This window comes from Talpa europaea, assembly GCF_964194135.1.
Source record: "Talpa europaea genome assembly, chromosome: 6".
Classification (NCBI taxonomy): domain Eukaryota; kingdom Metazoa; phylum Chordata; class Mammalia; order Eulipotyphla; family Talpidae; genus Talpa; species Talpa europaea.
This window is the reverse complement of record NC_140072.1, coordinates 44,595,201-44,610,154: the sequence shown is the minus strand read 5'-3', so window position 1 is coordinate 44,610,154 and position 14,954 is coordinate 44,595,201. Positions and strand designations below refer to the sequence as shown.

Here is a 14,954-nt window from a genome sequence, read left to right as displayed (position 1 = left end):
ATGTGGGTTAACTCCCTGGCCTGCTGGGGAATCGAACTTGTGCTGGAGTGGCTGGCAGTAGCTTGATAGCACTGTCTTTAGCCCCTGTGCCACCAGGGAGGCCCCCACTTCATGCAATTAGATTATGAACATTGAGACAATTGGTTAAATCCTAAGCTCTCCTAATATTAGCTGTATGACCTTGGCCTGGTTATTTCACTCATGACTCAGTTTCCTCACTCCTATCTACTCAGAGTTGCTGCAAGAATTACAAAATTTAAATGTAAAGCCATTAGAACAGTATCTGACCCTGCTTAAGTGCTCCAGGGGCACCCCAACACTGCTCTTACTGTGATGGCCCTTGTCCCTAATCAGAAAGTGGAGCTGAAGGGTAGAGACAGGCAATGGTGAGCTGGATCAAGCTCCTACAGGCTCATGAGAACCAACTGTACATGACCCTTCCCAGCTCTGCATTCATCAGCATCCCACTGGCAGCTTGGCATTGGCATGGTGGGAATATTTTATACCATGGTGGTTGAATTAACTTTAGAAGAACATGTTAATTGGTAGTGTTGTCAATCTATAAAGTTGGGGTTTGCTATAAGGGAGTAGCAGAACAAACTGAGCACTTAAAGGATCATTAAAAACCTTTACTTAAATTAAACTGGGGTGGAATGTGCATTCCAACACCTCTACTTCTCAGCGCCATCCAAGCAAGTCTTAAGATCACTGATTGTGCCTTTCAGATTAAGCCATCTGCCTACTGCTCTACCGATATATTGACATATATTTGTATTAAAGGCCAGGAGTAGCCATTGGCTTGGATGAATTATGCAGTTTACTGCTGCAAAAAGTGCAGAAGGTATTCAGTACAGAGAGAATTACAACATTTTTGAGGGTAGTTGTGGGTATGTACCCCCAGTGTGTGAGGGTCAGCAGCCCTCTGGAAGCTGCCCCGTCCTCTCTGTGCCCAGCAGTCTAGTCTCTGTGCCCAGCTGGCCCATCACCCAGCTTCATGTGGGCCAGCAGGACATCATCAACCTCAGAAAACAAAAAATGCAGCATGACTGTAGGCCACCTTAGGGGTAGCTAGCTGGCGTGAACTAGGTCCTTGTCTATCAGGCTTGGCTTCCCCAGCTTACTAGGCTTGAGCACAGGGCTACAGTTCTTCAGAGGTCTTAGGAGTTGCATTTGTTGTCTACTGTTGCTATTACAAATTACAGCACATTTAGGGGCTTTAAACAATAGATATATTAGAGTTCTAGAAGTCTGAAGTCCAAAGTGAGACTCACAGGGATAAAACTAAGGTGTCAGCAGAGATGTCTTTCTTTTGGAGGCTCTAGGGGAGAATGTTGCCTTTTCCAAGTCCTAAAAGCAGCTTCTAAAGTTCCCACAATCCTCAGTTTGTGGTCCCCTGCCAACAATCACATCTCTCCTTCTCTGCCCCCCTGCTTTCCTCCTTCACATATAAGAACACGTGTGATTCCATTGAGCCCTTGGGATTGTCTGGGATAGGCTCCCTATCTCAAGATCCTTATCTTAACCACTTCTGCAAAATCCCTTTTGCATGTAATATAACAGTACATTGCATGTGGACATCTTGGGGGGGTCAGCATGTTGACATCTTGGAGGACCATCACTCCACCTATACCAGCAGTCTTGCTCTTTAGCCTCAGACCAGTCATGACCATGCAGCTGCGTGCTTCCGAGGATTTGGGTCCTGGAGCCTGATATCCAAGCTCCAAGAGAGTGAATTGTTCTTCCATAGATCACATTGACAGCCGTGTCTAATTTGTCTTCTTTCTTATCCTCATTCCCCTAGACAGTATTTGTAAGTTCTTACTCAGTGGACCACAGTTCTGTCTCCATGGTTTCCTTTGCCTACCTGTGGTATGTATAGAATCACTTGTAGACCTCACAGCTTCCTGGGTGAGGCAAAGAACCAGGAAGGTAGGGAACAATTTCAAGCAGCAGATAGAATCCCAGACACATTGTTTGTGTCTTTGACAGCCCTGTATTTGTCCTGTAGAATAGTTACTGGTTCTTTGTTGACCCTCTCTTTAGAGTACATGTTTCTTGCGTGCAAGATGTTTGCCTTACTCATGGTAGTGTGTGTTCAGGAACTTCATATTCAAGCTGTTTAGAACTGAACACATCAGTTCCCTTTGGACCTCTGTTCACAACTCACTGTCTACCTCCCAGGCTCCCTTTATGCTAACCACACTTTTGTAAATGGTGCTTTCACTAAATTCTCACCAAGAGAAGCCTACTGAGTGTGTCTGATTCCCTACTGATACATACCTGCATTTATCTTTCTCACATCTTGTCGCTAGAGTCCCTGATTCTAAGTTCTAAATTCTCATATCCCACATCTGGGATATTCTCTTAGACTCTTCCTTCCTCTCCCTTCTGTAATAGGCTTCTGTGGCTTATCTTTCCAGCCTAGCATCTCCTCCCCACTTCTGATAACAGACTGACCCTCTTCTCTAAACCCTTCTTTGCATGAGGCTCTTGGGGGGTTGCTCAGGACAGATTGTCTTAGCACCTAGCTTGAACTTATCAAGGCCCAGCATTTTCTGACACAAGTGAATGCCTGTGAGTCAATGGTGTGGGGGTAAACATTTAACAACACTGTTAATAGGAACCTTTCTTTGTAACTCTGATCACCGATTTCCCTAGTGTAAAGACTTCCACCATACCATTGTCAGGCTACTAAGCTGTATGTTGAGCTGGAAGCTGGAACAGGTTGACTCCAGCATATCACTGCATGTGACCATGCCAGGGCCCTGCTGAATTGGAAAATGGGGAAGCTTTTCTACTCTGAGTATACAGCTCTCAGTTTGTGACCCAGGAAGTAGTACTTACTGCCATTTGGAGAGTTCTGAGTAAAATAGCTGGCATGAGGGGATAAGGAGAGAGAGAAGATTTGGTCAATAAGGCAAGAGAGAAAAAATATTCATGGGATTGTGATAAGGCTTGGCTCGGCCTGCTCTTTGCAGTTTTTTAAGTCAGTAGGTCGCTCTCCTCCCCATCTCCCACTTTAATTTGGAACTAAGCCTGTGTAAGTGGGTTTCTTGATGTAAGACTAAATGAGTTCCCATTGTGCTAGTTTGTCTCCATTTGCCCTCCCCTGCACCCCTTCGGCACCCTTCTGTTCTGCTCTGTGCCCAGAAAGGCTGGCCTCTGCTTTCTTGTTTGGCCAATAGGGACACTGCAGGAGATGGAAAGGCAGAGGAGGTGGAGTTATTCCCAACTGTCTAACAGTGTTATTCCCAACTGTCTAACCAGGCTTCACCTCCAGCTCTCACTGAATTTCAGTAATGCTGTGCCCTGCATTGTCCCTTCAGGTTTAAGGTGTTGATGATTTTCTGGGCACCTCGGCTACCTCCAAGGCTCCCTTTATGCTAACCACACTTTTGTAAGTGGTGCTTTCACTAAATTCTCACCAAGAGAAGCCTACTGAGTGTGTCTGATTCCCTACTGATACTGTTATAGGGCAGCCCTGATACAAAACGGGGTGCCTGACTGTGGGTCCTCACCCGTGCGCTTAAAAGGACTTATCAATGCTCTACTGCAGGCACACGCGAAAGGTTAATAAAAGGTTTATTTACAAGGGAAGGGGAAATGAGGAAATGTACAGCTCAGGGAGAAAAGTGGGAGACAAAGTTTTAAATGAGTCCTACCCGATCCGCCGATCAGGAATCCCAAAATGGCACTCTGAGAGCTAGCTGCAAGCCAGGAGCTATGTAGCCAGGAGGCGAGTGACAGTGAGCCTGCCCAAGGCCCACGTGTTTGGTTTTTATATACAACCTGGCTGCCCAACTCCACCCTCAGGTCCCAGCCACCCTCCCTTTGGGGGTGATGGAATTTGTCTTTCCCAATATCTTAATGGCTTTAGTCTGGAGTGGGGGTGGGGTCCACAAAGCCTGTATGGGATTAGCTCAGGACATCATTTCCCCCTAACAATACATCCCTGCATTTATCTTTCTCACATCTTGTCGCTAGAGCCCCTGATTCTAAGTCCTAAAAGCTTTTGCACCTTTCTGCTTTGCTCTGTCTTCAAGGCCTTGCTTTGGTTCAGGCCACACCCAGCTCTTGCTTGGACATTGCCACAGTATTTAATGTTTCCCTGTGTTCAGCCTTGGCCCTTCTCACTGGTCCTTAACACCACGCCCAGAATAAATTTTCTACAATGCATTTAGTGTCAAGTTACTCTTGCTGCTGAAAACCCTTCAGTGATGACAACCTCACTGTCTCCAAGATCAACTCCAATCTCCTCACCAGAGTAAAAGGATATTTATGACAAAGACTCTGTGTCCCTTTTCTGCCTCAGCTCTTGCCAAGCCCCCATTAATACAACACGTCCCTGCCAAATAAATATCCTTGGGCACTCTGAGAGTTGGTGAAATGTCACCTCCTATGAGCTGTTTTTCAGGCAGAGTCCAGATCTTGTGTACACGGGCATCAGCACAGATCACACTGTCGCCATTATGGATTATGGGTTGATCTCCCTTCTAGACAGCAAATGTCCCAGGGAGCGCTGTCTCCCCAGAACTTGGCTCTGTGCAGCCCTGCTTTGGCTGAATGAGGTTAGGTTGTGTGGAGAAGATACAGACTCTAATATATGTGGGAAAAGTGCTCTGGAGATTGAATATAGATTAAGTTAGACCTTCACCTATACAAAACAAACATATACTTTCTTTACCCTAATGGATCCAGTTAAAAAAAGAAAAGACAAGAAAACCAGCAACGTCTACTTTTGTGCAGCTTTAGACACCAGAACTAGTGTCCCTGCAAGTCAATAAACTCACAGGAAAGGAGCACCCTCTGTTGGTAGATTGCACGCAGGACAGGAAGAGAGGAGGGGGATGGAGGAAACGGGTCAAGAAAAAAATGGCTGATACCATCAACAGCTGGTTATTCAATTTGTTTAAAGTATGCTATAGACCCAAAGATCTCTGTACAAAGTCCTCACTCAGCATCCAAAAATAATTCATCTTGATGGTGCATGGGTGCCTTGGGGAAGGAAATTCTATGGGGACTCAATCTGAGGGGGTGGGGGGAAGCAAATATTGTCTAAAAAATGATAAATGTTAAAATTAAAAAATCCAAAAAAAATTTAAAAATAAAAATACAATTTAAAAAAAGCAAAATTAATTCACTGTATCAGGCAAAAACAAACAAACCCCTCCAAAACTCAGAGTTGTTCCCAGGGAGAGAGCCCAGTTGGGAGACTGGGGTTTAATAGCTCCCTAGAGCCTCTGCTGAAGAGAAGGCCTAGTTTCACTTCTCTCCTCCATCTTGGCTTGAGAGTCAAGACCTCAGTTCCACCTCTTGTCAGCTGGGTGGTTGTAGGCGACACTTATTTCCTCTTCATCTACTTATGAATGTTAATTTCTCTGGGCATCACAGGGCTTCTGCCAATAGCTTGAATGTCCAACACGATTGTAATTCCATGAGGATTCCAAGTGGCAATAATGACATCTTTCATTTGGATGCCACTTGCATCATTTCTTGGGCTCCTTACCAAGCCATGAGAAGAGGTATTGTATTGTCCATTTTACACGAGAAACTGAGGCCCAATGTCATAGATTCATTAATGAGAACCATGTCTTCAAGTCCAATATTTTTACTTTAAATTACTTGCTTTAAAAAAAAATTCACTATCCATGGGCCTCCCTGGTGGCGCAAGGGAGTGGAACACAACCTATGAAGCTGTCCGCAGCCTCTGCAGCATGAGTTCGATCCCCAGTGAGGGAGCAACCCACTTGGTGCAGCAGAACTCTCCTGTCTCGCCTGCTGCTCCCCTCAGCAGTGCACTTCAGTCAGTCTGCCTGTTCTGTTCCCCACTCTGTCTCTGGTGAATCCTCTCACCCCCCACACATCTGGCTTGTGACCCAGCTCTTGTATGCTAAATAAATAAATCTTTAAAAAAAAATTCACCATCCATTAAAAAACTAGATCCATAAAATAGTTCCTTGCAAAAGATTCAGACAATGTAAATAAAACAAAAAATCCTCTTGCTTTCTCAGCCAATTCCTGTTTCCACCCCAGAAGTAATGGTTATTATCTGGTGTTCCAAAAATCCATGGTTACAGACATGTATGTTTATTTGTAGAAACAGATAATTTTGTTTCACATTTTCATGAATGTTATTATCCAAAATGAATTTTTTTTAACACTTTGTCTTAGAGATAGTTGCAATATCACCACACAAAGGGATGGGCCTGCAGCCCTCAGTCTGATCCCAACCTCTCCCATAAAACAGGTGGATAAGCTGGCAACTTACCAGCTATTTTCCACTGCTCTACCTGCCAGGGAGTCAGAAGGAAGGACTGAGAGGGCCTATTCCCAAACCCAGGAAAAGGCTTTTTTTTTTTTTTAAAGATTTTTAAATTTATGCATATCAGAGCTGGGTATAGGCCAGAGATACAGGGGGTCAGAGGATTCACCAGAGACAGAGTGGGAAACAGAAAAGGCAGACTGACTAAAGTACACTGATGAAGGGAGCAGCGGGCAAGTCAGGAGAGGTCTGCTGAGTCATGTGGGTTGCCCCCTGGCTGGCCAGGGATTGAACTCATGCTGTAGAGGCTGCGGATTGCTTCCTAGTGTGGTGCTTAACCCCTTGTGCCAACAGGGAGGCCCTTAGGAAAAGGCTCTTAAGACCTGCTGGTCAAGATTGAAAAGAAGACTCCACAGACATTGGTGAGGGCAGGAAAGGAGTCTTTGTTTATTGATTAGTGAAAAATCAGGAAAAGAGAGCTCTGGGAGACTTCTCTGGGCATGAGAGAGATACCAGGAGGTGCCAGGGGAAGGGGGTCTATATAAGTTTTAGGAATGGGGCTTGAGACCAAAGGGATTAAACTTTACTAGGTTCGAAGGCAAAGAGAGTGGACTTGCCTAAAGTCCATTTGTTGTTGCTAGTTGTGGGCACCCAGCAGCTGCAGCTCAGGGGTCATGCAGGGCTAGTGACACCTGAAAGTGAACATCTCATGGCGGCCCTGCAGCTCCAGGGTGAACCAGTTTTTTCTCAAGGTCTGTGACTCCCTTTTTCTTCTGCTCTTTTATCTCCATTCCCCATCAGAACCAAATGATAATCTGTAGAAAGATAGCTCAGAAATTCCAAGCCTGAAGGAAATTCGTGGAAAACAAACAAACAAATAAACAAACAAATAATCCCAAGGAAATTTATGGCAGCAGGTGCCTGAGTGTTTTAATCTCTCATTTGCCAGCCATGGGAACATAAATTTCTTGTAAAATTTTTGTGCTTGATTCCTGTCTTGTTTTGTCCAAGGACCCTTTTTGTCTCACTATGACGGTACACAAAACTCTGTGTCCTTCATTTAATCTACCCTTGGTTATTTCAGAGTATGACTGTAACCTTTTTCACTAATGTGCATTTGTTTCCAGTTTTGACTTTTGCGTCCTCTTTTTTTTTTTTTTTTTTTTGCGAATGTGTATATGTACTTGTTTAGGGAGATGGACAGCAGTACTTTTGCGAGGTGTTAGAGAACTCAGATTAAGACTATGAACGGGGCCTCCCCAGTGGCGCAGCGGTTGAGTGCTGGGTTGTGAAGCTGCCTGCAGCCTCTGCAGCGCGGTTCAATCCCTGGTTGCTCTCTGACCACTGGAGGAGGGTCCCACATGGCATGCAGATCTCCCCTGCCACCCGCTGCTCCCCTCAGCAGTGTACTTCGGTCCTTCTGCCTGCTCTGCTCCCTTCTCTGGCTCTGGTGAATTCTCTCACCTTCCCACGCTTCTGACTGTACCCAGTGCTGTATAAATAAAGAAATAAATGTTTAAAAAAAAAAAAAGACTATGAACGGATGCTGTTAAACGGTGCTCTGAACCAGCACCAATATCTCTGAACCAACCAGTTGTATCTCACCACCAATGAGAGAACCAGTCATAACATCCTTGCAAACACTGTGTACTAAGATTCCTTTAACTAGTTTGATTTTAAAAATGACATCTCACATTCCTTCTCCCTAATTACTATGAGACTGAATTCCTTTCATACTGTGAATTGCATATTAACGTCCTCAACCACCACCCCCCCTTCCATTGACTTACTTGTCTTATCTGATATGAGGAGGTTTTAATATCCTATTAGCCTCTGTTATGGGAGCCACAAACATTTTCTCCCACATTGTTGCTTTTAAGAAACTGTGTACATCTTTTTGAATCTGTTATGTGTTTTTTGTCATATAACAGCCTTTAATTTTTTAGATAGTACAAATGAATTCATCTGCTCCCTCATGGTTTCTACTTGTTTAAGAAAGTCTTCTACACTTGAATTTATTTATACACTATCATATCTATTTCTAAAATGCATTATATTAATTTAGCTCTTTAGTTCATCTGGAATTTACTTTTGTGAATGGCATATCATGGGTGTTTCCAGTTTGTTATTTTCCCACCACCTCCGGTGTCTGAGTGCTTAACGCTGAGGCTTTTTCTTAGGTCGGTCTTAGTTCCCAGTATGGACTTTGTTTTTTTCCAGGACATGTCCCTCCTTTGAGAGGAGGGCAATATACAGAGAAACCATAGAGCAAGTCAGAGAGAACATCACCCAATTGACTGGTTCCAGCAAATTGTTAGAGGGAAATGTACTTACAGCTGTGCAACTTAAGAACCTTCTTGAAGGATGGAACTTAAATTGCGAGAGAAGCAAGAGGTTGTTCATGCTATTGGAAAGTAAGTTCTAGAAAAGGATGTGAAGCTAGATAAGGTGGGACAGCCTGTGATGGTGATCCAGCAAGGGTTCCCGGCCTGCTGCCCACTGGTCAGACGCCACCTGCGTCTGTATAGTGTACCAACTAAGAATGGTTGTCTGTGAGTAATAATCTAAAAAAAAATCAAAAGAAGAATAATATTTTATGATATATATAAAAATGATATAAAATTCAAATTCAGAGCACATAATTACTATCATTTGCTCAGTTTATGTATTGTGTGTGACAGCTTTCATGCTAATTAGGGATTACGAAAGAGACCAGAGGCCCACAAAGCTGAAAATATTTACTCTGGCTTTTTACAGGAAAAGTTTATTGACTCCTGATAGAGATACCTGAATGTAGGTTTAGGAGTGTGGCTCTTAGGTGCCAGGCAGTGAATTAGGAAACATTCTGATCAGCGCTGTCTTTAAGGAAGATGACCATTAACTGGGGGGAAGCTCAGAGTGAGAGGTAGGGATTTGCCAGGTAATTTGATTTCAACTCTAGAAGTGGGAAGACAGGAGGCGAAGTTGTGACAGATGCACTTATTTATTAAAGCCCCTTTGTTGGGCCTCCCCGGTGGCGCAGGGATTGAGCGCTGGGTTGCAAAGCTGCCCGCAGCTTCTGCAGCACCGGTTCGATACCCGGCTGCTCCCCGGCCACCGGAGGAGGGCCGCTCGCAGTTCCCCTCAGCAGTGTACTTCGGTAGTTCTGCCTGCTCTGCTCCCCGCTCTGGCGCTGGTGAATTCTCTCACCCTCCCGCACTTCTGACTGTACCCAGTGCTTGTATAAATAAATAAATAAATAAAAATCTTTAAAAAAAAATAAATAAAGCCCCTTTGTTGAGAACTCTCCGTTGCTTAGCTGAAAGATATGATGAGGTAGAAATGTCCCAGCTTGCCAGCTCTTTGGCTCTGGGGAATGAACAGCTTAGGCTGCCATAACAAAGTGCGACAGGATGGGTGATTTATACAACTGTTATCTCACAATTCTGGAGGCTAGAAGTCTGATCAAAGGGATAGCAGCATCAGGCTCCCTCAAAAGCCATCAGGGATGGATACGTTTCAGCCCCTCTCTCCTAGCTTGTGTTTGTTTCTTGACTGGTGACTGCGTAACTCCCATCTCCACCTGGTGTACTCCCAGCACTTCACCTGGTGTCTGTGTCCAAATTTCCTCCAACCATAGTGGATTGGGTCCCACCCTACTCCTGTGTGACCACACGCTTAGCTTATTACATCCGCAATGACTATTTCAAAGTAAGGTCACAATTGGAAGAACCAGAGATTAGGCCTTCAACATGTGAATTTTGGGAAGATGCAACTCAACCCAAAACAACTTCCAGAGCCTGGTGTAAAATACTGTTCAGAGGAACCCTTTTTCTTCCACAGTTTACTTCCTCTTATTGCATGCTGGGAATTTCCACTTGAGCTTCCTCTAGCCATGTCTGATGTCTCCTGCTAAGCCCAGTCCTCCCCTAACAAGGAGAATTGTTTATTTAGTGGGTCATTTATTGTCCTTTTTGTTCATGTCAACTGTGGGTGGGGTTGCTGTGACCACACTCATGGGATTAGCTCCTTTTTGCCTACCTGCATTCCTGACTGGGAAGATGAAATGGGCAGATGATTAAGGTTTACAAAAATATAGGTGATCATTGTTCACTGATACCAACAGCGCCATCAATGAAAAGTCATTGAGAAGAAAAGACATTTGAAAACAACGTTCACTTTATTACATTAATTTTACATAGTAAAAGAATGTGAAATGCAGACTGGTTTAGATTCTCTTGCTGATTCTCTTCAAGACAATGTCGCCCAATGCCATAGTCTGAAAATTAGAAAAGAAGTCATGACATGTTCATCTGATGTTGAATCACAATAAATAATTAAGCCTGCAACATAGTCCCAAATATACTAACATAAGAAACAATTCAAAGATTCCTCTGTTTTTCATAGGACCAGAAGAAGTGTTGACAGTTTTTTCTAAAATCTCATGCCAAGTCTTTGTCACTTCACGTTCTCACTTAGCTGTTCTGTTCTGTTTACTGAATTCCTTTCTGCATCAATGACTGATACAGCAAGACCGTCTACACCAGTTCAATCCAATCCAGTTTCTCAATTTCATTGAGCACCTTCTATGCACCAAACTAATAATGAGAACGAAGGACACACGTGTGTGGAAACACCCAGGCACCCAGTGTGGAGGACAGGAGGTACTGCGTAATCTTCCTCCCAATTTATAAGTGTATGTAAACATTGTATTCATCAGTTGAAGGATGCTCCTTTCTCCCTTGCCCCATATTCCCACTGTTTCTCTTTTCAACAAGACTGTGAGATCATGTACTCAGGGTAAAAGAGGAGACCATTAGCTTCAGCTGCAATGGAATGGAATGGAAAGATTTAGGTTTGAATCCTGGTTCCACCACTCATGGATGGATGGATGACCTTGGGACAGATCCCAAATTAAATCCATCCTGCCTTGTTTGCATGAGAGGGGAGGGCCAGGGGAGAAAGCAAATGAAGGGATGCCGACCAGGACTGGGTTCAGGGCAGGCTCATCTCCCCCAGCTCTGCTGGTACCTCCCTGCTCTGCTGTGAATGTCCTGGGTGGCGGGGACCACATGTTTTATGCTCATAGCAAACTTACATGGGTGATTATGTCGCCATTGAGTTCGGTCGTGGACTTGATACCTTTGAAAGTTGACACCAGTTTGTTATCACCTTCCAGCTGAACCACTGCCTGCAGAGGACAGAAGAGATAGCCTGTGAGGAAGGGTCTGCTGAGGGAGGAGCCCCTCGATAAAGAGGCTGGCACTCCTGTTTGGGTCTCCCAACAACCCAACGTTCATCTTTGTGTCACACCGACAGAAGGGAGGTGCACGTGGGAACTAAAGGAAATGTTAGGACTTCTTTTGTCAGACTTTTAGCTGATGATATGTGATCTAGAAACAAGCCTAGGACACCTAAGTGGCCTCCAACACAATAACTAAAATAAAATTGAGTAAACTCTTAATTCTCTATGCTAACAGAGGGAGATAGTAGCAAATTTCAAAATATAGTCAAGTTTGGAGAACACGTTTTGAGTTGGTAAGTACCAATCCTTCCACTACATTCAGCTTTCCCATTGTGATCTCCTTTTCAAGTCTATGCATCCAGGAAGAGATAACAGGAACCTAGCAGTGGCCATGTTTCAAAAATTTGCCTCCAAAATGGGCAATTGGAAAAGGCCTGTGGTAAAACCCACAGTGGCCTGCCCCTCCCTTGGACATATCAAGAGAATTTCCTCCTAAAACTGATCACAGGTTTCTTGATCTGCCATGTTAAGTGTGGAGAAGCAGACATAAAGAGCTGTCAGAGGAGGCAGAAGACCAACTTGCCGAGCCTGTGTGCAGGGAGGAGTGAAGACACTCTGTGGTGTTGGGTGTGCTTGGGTGTGTGGAATCGCTGGGGTGGGAAGAGAGCCCCTGGTGATGGCACCTCACTGCCTGCACCACTGGCCACCACTCACATAGCCCCCACCCAGCTCTCCTGCACACCAAGAGCCACAGGCCAGTGGTGGTAACTTCTCTGCCACTGCCTCTGACTGTGAGGGTGACTGTGCCCATTTTACAGATAAACTGGCTGTGAGATTCTCAGTGACCACGGAGGCTTGGTCTGAGTGCCTGCCTAGAGCCTTGGTATCCTGGTGCTGCCAGTATCTCTTCCAGAAAGTCTCCCATGATTGCTAGCTCTAGGCTCAGCAAAGGTCAGTTTACTCTGGGCTCAAAGATAAGCTTAGGGCTGTTAAAGGTTTTTTCACTGACCCTTACTTGCCCACTGCTGGGTGGATATTGAGACAGGAGTGATGGGCAGGAGAGCAACCAAGACTCAGACTCCTGTTCTGTGCCCAGTTCCCCAAATCCAACACACAGGATAGCTTGGATTTGTGGGCCAGAGCACCTTCAGAGAGTTCTGGGGGAGTGGGAGCCACTTCCCTAAGAGCTTCTTCCATAAGAACTATCTTTGTCTCTCTGCCCCCCTCCCAGAAGTGGGTTCAGAGATGATTCTTGCTTCTGGGAATAGTGAGGTGGAAACCTGAAGGAAGGAAGCCCTGGGACCAGGCTATGGAAGGAGAGGATGGCTGGAGAGGCCATTACCTACCTTGATCTTCTCCCCATTTATGAACTCAAACTCACTCTCCTCCCCCAAGGTGAACTCGTTGTAGATCACTTTGGACCCGGTGGTGACGGTGAGCTTGAAGTGCTTGCCATTTTGCACAACTTCCGACACCCCCTTGATGTCCTTCCCCTTCTGGATGACTTCATCAGGCATACCTGGAGGAATCCATGTGAGGGTTAGTGAAGGGGGAGGTGGGAGTTGCAAGGCTGTGGTTATAAGAGAACTGTGGCGTGGAGGTGCTGTGTGGCCCTGAGGCCACAGGCATTTACTGGAGTCCTGCGAGCATTGTGGGCTTTGAGCTCCGAAGGGAAGGTCAGAGGCCTGACCTGGGTTGCCTGCTATCTTGCTAGTTAGTATACAAAAGTGGTGCTCCTCTGGCCTGAAGAACCTTTCCTCCATTCTCCTTCCTCCTCCTTCAATACCAGGAGACTTTGCTCTTTATAGAAATATTTCATTCTCATCCCCAGGTAGACCATAGAGTTTATCACCCAGGCTGGATTACTCCCAAGAGTAAAAGGGGGTTATTTATTATGATGCAAAGACATGCATAAACTGGACTATGCCAGGCATACTTATGTCCACCTATCCCTACCTTGACTTTTGCAATCAAGACTCCTGAGGAATCCCTGCCCTGGGACAGAGCTTTACAGACATCAGCGGATGTCTATGCTGTTTTGTAAATCAAGAATCACAAACACCACGTGCGCTGACAGTGGGAGTACCGAGGACTGACATGCAAGTAAGGGATGTTAACACACAGGTGGCAGAATTTGCCCTTGAGAAGATCCACTCTTTGTCCCAAAGGTCCTCCTCTCCCCGATTTGCTGTTCTCCCCACCTCTCGCCCTTTCTGCACCCTTCCTTATCACATTTCCCTTTGCTCACAAGGCTTCCTCCCCCTGGAAGCGAACACCCTTCCCACGTGCCCCGTGGAGGTGAGAGTAGGGTTGCTGGGACCAGACACCCACAGCAAATCCTGACTCAAACACTTCCTATCTACATGAGCTTGGTTGGGACTATTTAATCTTTCTAGACCTCAGTTATGTCAACTTTAAAGTGGGAAAATAATAATACCCAACTCAGCTTTTTGGTGAGGATTCAATGAAGGATATCTAGTGTGCAACAGCACAGTGCCTGGCAAAGACTCAGCTCTCCATACATCGTAGGGAACACTTATTAGCATTTATTTCCTCTCCTTTTCTTTAAACTGTGACCTTGGGAATATGGCTTATTGTCATCTCTCTCCCAGGTATTTATCGGCACTGTACTCAGCATGACCTTGAGTCAATGTTTGGTAGAAGAATGAATGAATGAATGAACAAGGCCCCACAAAGAAGTATCAGTAGAGGTGGTTTCAATCCAGATCAGACCCTAGTTTAGTGCTCTTTCCACTTGTCTACAGAGTGACCTTGTCCTGAGAGTAAAGCACAAGCTGCAAGTGACTGCAAAAGTCAATAACATGGTCCTGGCCTGACCCTCTCCATCCATGAGACATCAAGACCCTGACTAGCCACCACCTGCAAGGCCAGACCCTCATGGCTGTGACCCCCCGTCTTGGCATTAACCCTAGAACTCACCAATTGCCTTCATGAAAGCCTCAAAATTTTCCTGGCTCTGCAGCTGGTACTTGCCGGAGAAGTTCATGTTGGCAATGAGGCTTCCTCTTCACAGCTGATCTGCAGCTCTGTGGCTGGACTGCTCAGCATGGGCTGATTTATAGGGGGCTCCTTCCCTTCAGATGTTGGCCATAGGTCAGTAGCTGTCAACTCCTTTATGACTGGGTTCAAACATTAACTCCTGAGAGCAATGGTCAATGATAAAAAAAAAAAAAAAAACCCACAACAGGATGGGCACAGCAGAGGTTTGCTTTAATTCAGCAAACATTCATGGGTGTCAATCAAGTGCAAAACCCTGCAACCTGGAAGAGGCTACTCTCCCATGAAATGTGTGTGCATGAGTCTGCACACACAGGTAAATACACATAAATGTGCATGCATGTGTATGGATATAGATCTACATCTGAATTTCTGCTATTTCTCTGTGTCTGTAGCCCAAAAAATACCAAAGTATCCCTTTAATCTCAAAAATCACATCTTACTTACATA

General features: G+C 45.1%; 1 protein-coding gene across 1 annotated transcript; it reads right to left on the bottom strand.

Moving 5' to 3' along the window:
- Positions 1-10,469: 10,469 nt before the first annotated feature.
- FABP1 (fatty acid binding protein 1) lies at positions 10,470-14,702 on the bottom strand (the record flags this gene model as incomplete). The annotated part of the gene is made up of 4 exons (XM_084235124.1): positions 14,427-14,702; positions 12,833-13,005; positions 11,340-11,432; positions 10,470-10,520 (listed from the first exon to the last, which is right to left on the bottom strand). Exons 1-4 carry the CDS (start codon positions 14,491-14,493, stop codon positions 10,470-10,472), a joined length of 384 nt encoding a protein of 127 aa, XP_084091250.1. The 5' UTR covers positions 14,494-14,702.
- Between the last annotated feature and the right edge of the window lie 252 nt (positions 14,703-14,954).